General features: G+C 53.6%; 1 protein-coding gene across 1 annotated transcript; it reads left to right on the top strand.

The window, feature by feature from the left end:
• The first annotated feature begins 1,001 nt into the window (after window positions 1-1,001).
• On the top strand, window positions 1,002-4,521 carry TRIR (telomerase RNA component interacting RNase). The gene is made up of 3 exons (XM_081092461.1): window positions 1,002-1,392; window positions 3,699-3,776; window positions 4,082-4,521. Exons 1-3 carry the CDS (start codon window positions 1,054-1,056, stop codon window positions 4,187-4,189), a joined length of 525 nt encoding a protein of 174 aa, XP_080948587.1. The 5' UTR covers window positions 1,002-1,053; the 3' UTR covers window positions 4,190-4,521.
• Window positions 4,522-8,211: the final 3,690 nt, after the last annotated feature.

The following is an 8,211-nucleotide window of genomic DNA, read 5'->3' as shown; positions in this document are numbered from 1 at the left end:
TCCCTTTCTCTCTAAAATCAAATTTAAAACATTTAAAAATATTTTTATTGGTTTTGAGAGAGAGGAAGGGAGAGGGAGAAACATTGATGGGCTGCCTCCTGCACGCCCCCTACCGGAGCTCCAGCGCGCAATCCGGGCGTGTGCCCTGACGCGAATGGAACCAACCACCTTTCCTGGCACCGGACGACGCTCAACCAACTCAGCCACGCTGGCCAGGGCTTGACGGACACTCTTGATAATAAGCGGGGGGACTCCGGTTTAGAAAGGCCAAATAATACCCTGGTTCTGAGATGAGATCCCCAGCTCTCTAGACTCAGTTAGGGATCCATGTTCCAAGGCAGCGGTTCTCAACCTGTGGGTCGCCACCCCTTTGGGGGGGGGGTCGAACGACCCTTTCACAGGGGTCGCTTAAGACCATCGGAAAACACATATATAATTCCATATTGTTTTTGTGATTAACCACTATGCTTTCATTCTGTTCAATTTGTAACCATGAAAATACATCCTGCATATCAGATATTTACATGACGATTCATAGCAGCAACATTACAGTTATGAAGTAGCCACGAAAATAATTTTATGGTTGGGTGTCACCACAACCCGAGGAACTGTATTAAAGGGTCGCGGCGTTAGGAAGGTTGAGAACCACTGTTCCAACGTGTCAGTTGAGTACACGGCCTCAAAAGGGATCCCTCTCCCCACCGAGATTATCTCCGGTGCCAAGAAGGGGGTCCTAGCCACAGAAAGCTATGCCCCCCCAACCCCCCACCCCACTTCCCCCCACCCCGTCTCAAGCGGAAACCTCACTCCTGAGAGCCCGCTACACCACATCTCCGTGATGCCCGCCCAAGCCTAGCTGAAGGGAAAAGCCCGCGGATCCGCCGGCCGGTTTTTACCCTCCTTCGCTCCGCCCTCAGGTTCCGCCTCCACTGCGACGCCTTGAGGCCCAGGCGGCTCTTCCCGGCATGCATTGCCCGGGACCCGACTAGTCGGGCGCCAAGCGCGGGCCGGAGTGGCCTTCCCGGAGTCCTTTGCGCCGCACCTGGTGACAAAATGGCTGCCCGAGGGAGACGGGCGGAGCCTCCGGGCCGGGAGGCGCCAGGCCCCGCGGCGGGCAGCGGCGGCGGGAGCCGATGGGCTGAGTCGGGGCCGGGGACATCGCCCGAGAGCGGGGACGAGGAGATGTCGAGCCCGGTGTCGGGCGGCGTGAACTTGTTCGCCAACGACGGCAGCTTCCTCGAACTGTTCAAGCGGAAGATGGAGGAGGAGCAGCGGCAGCGGCAGGAGGAGCCGCCTCCGGGCCCGCCGCGACCCGACCAGCCAGCGACCGCCGCCGCCGGGGGTCCCGGGGATCCGAAGAGGAAGGGCGGCCCGGGCCCCACGCTCAGCTTCGTAAGGAGCCGCGGGGGTGGGGGAGGGCGCCAGGGCCTCCCTTGGCAGCGGGAATCGGGCCCGAGAAAGGGAATCGGGAGCCAGGGCCACGCTCCGGCCCGAGGAGGGCTACATCCAGGTCTCTCCGAAGATGCGGAACCTGGGTTCCCCACCAGAGAGGTTTGGGGGCGAGGGTAGGCTTTCCCGTAGACCGCCCGTGAGGACCGGGAGCCGGGAATGGGGAAACCAGGATGCCTGCTTGGTGCCATAACTGGATGCTGGGACCGTCTCCCCCTTCTCGGAGGGGAGCGAATGCAAGTCTGGAGTCTCAGATGTGTGGATTAGACGCTCGGACCGCCTGCTGTGTGGCCTTAGGAGATTTGCTTAGCGTCCCTGAGCCTCATTCGCCCGGTGTCCGTTTGTTGAGTCCCTTACCTGGTGCTGGGCATTGTGCTAGGCGTTGGCTGTGCCCGGGTGAACCAGGCGGGCACGATCGCTGCTTTCCTGGAGCGCCTGTGATGGCCTGCCTTTATTTTTTGTATTTGGAAAAACGGACATCTCCTCTTCTGATGTGATGAGAATTCAGCGAGGCCATCCTGGAAAAGGATCACGGGGCTTGTCTGATAGAAAGGGCTAGACCAGTTGTCCTCTTTTTACTTTTTTAAATTAAATAAAAAAACAGATTTTTTTTTTAAATTAGGAAAGGGAAGAGAGAGAGAGAGAGAGAGAGACAGTCGAACAGTGATTTGTTTTTCCACTTATTTTTTTAAAAATATATTTTATTGATTTTTTACAGAGAGGAAGGGAGAGGGATAGAGAGTTAGAAACATGGATGAGAGAGAAGCATCAATCAGCTGCTTCCTGCACACTCCCCACTGGGGATGTGCCCGCAACCAAGGTACATGCCCTTGACAGGAATCGAACCTGGGACCCTTGAGTCCACAGGCTGATGCTCTATCCACTGAGCCAAACCGGTCAGGGCTGTTCCACTTATTGATGCATCCATTGGTTGGTTCTTGTACATGCCCTGACCCAAGATCAAACCCGAAACCTTGGCGTGTTGGGTCCATGCTCTGACCAACGAGTGACCCAGCCGCGGTCAGTCCTTCTCAATTGGAGATGCTCTTCCTATTTAGGGAAGCCTGGAGACATTTTCGGTGTCAGAACTGGGGCAGAGGGTGCTGCTGACATCTGTGGGGAGACCAGGACAGGGATGTTGCTCAACATTGTTCAAAGGCACAGGGCAGCCCTCCTCGAACCCCCACTCCAAATTCCCCAGCAAGGAGTGATCCAGCTCCACAGTCGTTAGTGCGGGATTGAGAGACTTTGGTTTAAATAAATGGCATCAATATTGATTTTCCATTCTGAGCTTGCTTTGTCTCAGGTGTTGAGATCAAGGCCCTGTGGTGTGGGGAAAAAAATACCAAAATTTGAGAGAATAACAGACTGGGGGTCAGGTTTCTTCATCCACCAAAAATGGGTGTGAGACTACTAGTCCCAGCTCTGCAGGTCCCTGAATGCCTGGTTGATGGGTGGAGAGATAGGATGATGCCTTTCAGGCTCGTTGCTGCCTGTGGGGCACGGGAAGCCTCAGTCAGTGGGAGCAGATGGAGGACCGGGACAAGAGTCCGGAGGGAGGCTTCTGTTTGAGGAAGGGAAATGCCAGGAGCTGAGTGGGAGTAGTCGTCCCTGCCTTTTCATCTATTCACTGAGGGGCTGTTTCGGGAGCACCCACCAAGAGGCCAGGCCAGATTATGTTAGGGACACAGTGTGGCTTGGTGGTTAAGGATGCTGCTCAGTGGCTTGGACCCACTCGATCCTAATTCAGTCCCATTGTTTGCTGCCAACATGACCAAGGGTACAGGCCTCTCCCTCTCAAAAATGTTTCCTCATGTATAAAATTGGTATGGTTGTAACTATGAAAGTGAAAGGAGGTGATACATGCAAAGCACTGGCACAGGGCTTGGCATACAGTAAGTGCTTAATAAAAGGAGCTGTTGTTGCCTGCGTGGTCACTGCTAAGGGAGGGTGAGGCTTCAGCATGGAGAGTGAGGACGGAGCCTGTCCCCACTGGTGTGGGGGTTCTTCTCGCTCCCTGGGAGGGCATCATGGGGGCCCAAGACTGCCTGGGTATCACGGGCCCAGGGCAGGCGCTAAGAGTCGCGTGTGCTCCTCTCTGATTGCTGCGCAGGTTGGCCGGCTGGCGGAGCTGGGCGCGGCGTCAGGACGGGCCACCGGGCCGGGCTAGGAAGGTGTAGTGGGCCTCAGCGCCGCCAAGGGCGGGCCCGACTCCTGTAACCGTTGCAGTCTTCTGTCCCTTCACCCAGGTGGGCAAGCGCAGAGGCGGAAACAAACTAGCCCTCAAGACGGGAATAGTAGCCAAGAAGCAGAAGACGGAGGATGAGGTGAGCAGGCCAGGTTTGGGGGCTACCCGTGCGGCCTTTCCTTAACAGCCTCAGCACCTGGCTAACCAGCCCTGTCCCTCCCTGTCCATCTGGACCTTGGATGTGGGGGTACTGGGTGAGGGAGGAGGGCTTTCAACAAGGTCCCCAGATAACTTGACTCTGAATATCTTTACCTCAAATCCAGGACCTCTGGGTGGTGGTACTGGGGGTGGGTCAGCTGTCTCAGGACAGTCCTGACCCCAGTTCCTAGCCTCCCTGGTATCCCCTTCCCAACCTCCTGTGTGCCCCCGCCCCCTTCCCCACAGGTATTAACAAGTAAAGGTGATGCATGGGCCAAGTACATGGCAGAAGTGAAAAAGTACAAAGCCCACCAGTGCGGCGACGATGATAAAACTCGGCCCCTGGTGAAGTGACCCCCTCCCCCGTCTGCCCACGGCCTGGGACTCTCTGCGATGTACATAACTATTTAATGCGGCGGCGGCGGTGGCGGCGGCAGCCCTTCCCCCCAAGGACTTAAACACAGAAGGAAACCAAGATGCTTCCCGCAGCCGCGGACGATCCTCCAGGACTCTTTTTTACCTTGAGCACTTGCCTCCTGAGACTTCATAGAACAGTGGTTTACTGTCCCCTCTCTTCCCACCTCCTTGCTCTCTCTGGCTCTTTCTGTCTTCCTTTTCTCGCCCTCCCCTTCCTCCTTCCCTCAGCCATCACTTCTGGGAAGTAAAGAACTTGACTTAGTGCCGGAGCTGTGTGCTTGGTTTGCCTTCTTTGCTCCTTCCAACCTAAAGCCTCCCCTGCTACACTTTCCAAAGTCTGGATCTGGCCTGGTGAGGGGGGTTTTGGGGTCTGGGGAGGATGGGGGTATGGCCCCGTCAGTAGGCCTGGACTCTTCCCTAGGACCCTTTTCCCCCCACCCCTGACTGTACCCCCCACTGTTGCTCCTGATGTTCAGGTTCTCTTCACAGTCCCATTTGGCTGGACCAGAGCTGTTATTCAACAGACACTGAGTACCTATTCTGTGCCTGGGCCGGGGCCACAGCTATGAACAGAACTGATCATGCTTGCTCCCTGCCCTTGTGGAAGGAAACAAGCAAAGGGGAAGCCTTTGGGAGGTGCCTGTGAAGAACAGGGTAGAGGCTGGGGAAGGGTGTCTATTTTCATTGACATACGATCAGGGACCTGAGCGAGGTGAGGAAATGAGTTCTAGGTGGAGGGAACAGCCAGTGTAAAGACAGGCCAGAGAGTGCCTGGCCCTTAAGGGGAGCTTTGAGGAGGCCCCTATGACAAGCCAGGTGAGTGAGAAGCGTGAGTGGATTACATATAGCGCCTTGTGTGTTAGGGTGGAAACTTGGGACTTTATTCTTGGTGAGAAGAAGCCTTTGGGGGTTTTGAGCTAAGGAGCAACACACTGTTTTATATCAACAGGAGAGGCTGGGGTTGACCCCGCCGGCTGTATGTATGATCAGGAAAAGGAATACATAGGAGAAGGAGCACATGGGCTTGTTTGTCCCATCTTGCAGGCATGACTATTGACATGTTAGGGGACAGGGTGTCTAAAGGAAGTCTTATTTCCCTAGTGCCCCTCTAATGCCCTCCTGGCCCCTTTGTTAATCCTGGTGGAGCTGGAATGTTTTATGATGCCCTCACCTTCCAACCTCTTCTCAAACCTCATAGACCTGGGATCCCCAACGTGGCCCAAATGCTGAGCAGCTCAGCACTCCAGTCTATCCCATGGCCAGGTTCCTGTACCCCTTCCATCAGGGGAAGAGCAGGGCTTGGAGGATCATGGTGGTCACTGGGACCTGTGGAGGCAGAGGGAGGAAGGGCAGATAGCTGTGGTCCTTCCTGGGAGAGGGCAGCCTCTTGCCGGGTTCCAGCCTGTGGGAGTTGGGGTGGAGCACCAGAACAGACAAAACTCCCTGTCCTAGTGGAGCTAAAATTCTAGTTGGGGAAAACGGACAAGAAACAAACATAGGACACATCAGATGGTTATACATTTGGGGTAGGGTATGAAAGGGGGACTGATATAAGAGTGGAAGAGATGGCGATTTTAAGTAGGTCATGGATGGCCTGCCTCCCTGAGAAGGTGGCATTTGTCCCAAGTTCTGAAGAAGGTGGGATTGGCAGTGAAGAGTCTTTGGAAGTATTTCAGGTGGAAAGAACTGCAGGTACAAAAACCTCAAGCTGAAACCATCCCTGACTTGAGGAAGCAAGCAGACTTTGGGACAGGAGACATACCCTCTCTCATTTCCTGCTAATACACAATAAAGTTGTCTGGTTTTTAAAATTTTGTTTATAATCCTCACCCAAGGATATTTTTCCATTGACTTTTAGAGAGTGGGAGTGGGAGAAACAAACATCTATGTGAGAGAGGGACATCAACTGATTGCTTCCTGCAGATACCTTATCAGGGCCTGGGCTGGGGAGGAGCCTGCAACGGAGGTACATTCCCTTGACCGAAATCGAACCCGGACCCTTCAGTCCACAGGCCAATGCTCTATCCCTTGGCTATAACCCCTGAGCCAAACCAGCTAGGGCTGGTTTATTTTTTTACATTGACCCAAAGTGTTGGGGTCCAACCCCAGCAGGTCCAGGGGCCCCGAAAGGTGTGGACGGAGTCGGTGAAGAAGAAATGACACGGAGACAGTTCAGTTGATCAGCAGCCTAGCGAGGATCTCCAGCCAAGTTCTGTCTTTTATTGTCTTGTTACATCTGTCAATTTCTATTCCAAAGGTTGGTTAGGGCGTTTCTTTTCTCCATTCCAGGGAGTAAAGATGATGTAGCTTAAGGGTGATTGTTCGTAGTTAAAGTGATTAACTACCCGCCTGGCATTTAGTTAAGGGGTTTTATTCCCTCCCTAACTTCAGGGAAAAATCCCTACCTGGGGAAACAACCTTTCTCAGAGAGGTGACCTTGGTTAAAACACATAGCGCCAAGAAGGGGAGCAAACATTAACAGTATGCCACATACGCCAGGTCCCTTGAAACATGCTGTGCAGATGTTTCTTCCCCGCAGCGACTGTGTCAAGCAGCAAGGATGGACTGGCTTCCGGCACCAAAGTGCTTTCCTTCCTACTTTGGGGAAGCTGAGCTGACCCAAGTGTGACTAGTTGGGGGAGGGGACATAGCCCATGGAGCCACTTCTACTTCCTACTCCCTGGAAGCCATCAGCAGTGGTTGGATCTTTAAAAAGAAACACGTGGGAGAAGTAGGTCGCCCCTGCAGCAGCTTAGCTTCTATTCTGAAGTGTCAAGTGGCAGGAGGAGCTGATGGAGTCCTGGCACCTCCCTTCATGGTGCTCACCGGCTCTGACCTGGGGAAAGTCTGAAGGGGGAAGAAAAGAAAATTTCAGGTTTTGGTGAGTCAAATAGTTTGGCTTCAGACTATTCTGATGTCTGTTAGCAGTTTGATCTTGGGTAAGTCACTTAGCCTTTCTGTGGCTCAGGTTCTTCATCTATAAAATAGGTGTAAAATGCAGAACCATCTCTAGAGTCAGGTTCTAATGTTCATATAGTCAATGGTAACCCTGACATTTCGAACAGCTGTCATGGCTTTCCAGGGTGAAGCAACTGGCTTGTGTTTGGTGGTCATGTTTGAGAAATGCTGACCATTAAACGCTGGTTCAGTGTGATGAGATGCACAGGCAGAGAGGCTATTGTAAAGCGATAGGCATTTGTCTGCCATCTCAGATTCACAGTTGGGCATCAGCTCCTTGAGTGTCTTTTTGCCCTAGAGCTTCTAGATGAAGTAAGTTTGCCATGCACATGGCTGTTGTGAGAATTACATTTAGAAACTGCCTTACAGGCAGTAGTAGGTGCTTAAGAAATGGGGTGAGGAGTCCTAATTCAGTACTCAAATCCACCAGCTGGGGGGAGGAAACTTACCAGGACTGTGGGCCATACAGGTAGCAGGGGCCACTTTATTCTGTCCCATCCCCACTCTCCCGAGGCTTGTGCAGAGTCGCTGGAAACTACGAGTTAAAAGGGAGGTGAACCCTAACAAATTCTCTCCTGCATCTCTAACTCGCTCCCCATCTGACCCTTATCTGGGGCAATCCCCAACCCTGAGCAAAAAATTCCCACCGTTCATACACTTTCTGGAAACCTATATACATAGTGCCAGCCCTTCAACCTCACCCTTTCTTCTGTTTAACGCCCACCTCCAGGGCTCTACAAATCCCCAGGCTCTGAGTCTCAGCTAGAGCCATAGCCGCGGGTGCCAGGAGGGAATTGTAGTCCAGATAAGTGCGGGCGCGAGAGAAGGCCACTGCGCATGCGTAGGCAGCGGCTTCTCGCACGTGTCTCTCCAGTCGGATGTCTGTCCAATTCTGCCCGCTATGGTGGGCATCCAGGCTGCTTTAGGGAACTCGACTGTCGGGTGGAGCTCGGCGCCTGTCCACTTTCCCAAACCGGTGCTCGGCAAGAGGGGTCTTAAAC

This window comes from Myotis nattereri (assembly GCF_964212035.1).
Source record: "Myotis nattereri genome assembly, chromosome: 5".
NCBI classification, from domain to species: Eukaryota; Metazoa; Chordata; class Mammalia; order Chiroptera; family Vespertilionidae; genus Myotis; species Myotis nattereri.
This window is presented reverse-complemented; position numbering and strand designations above follow the sequence as displayed.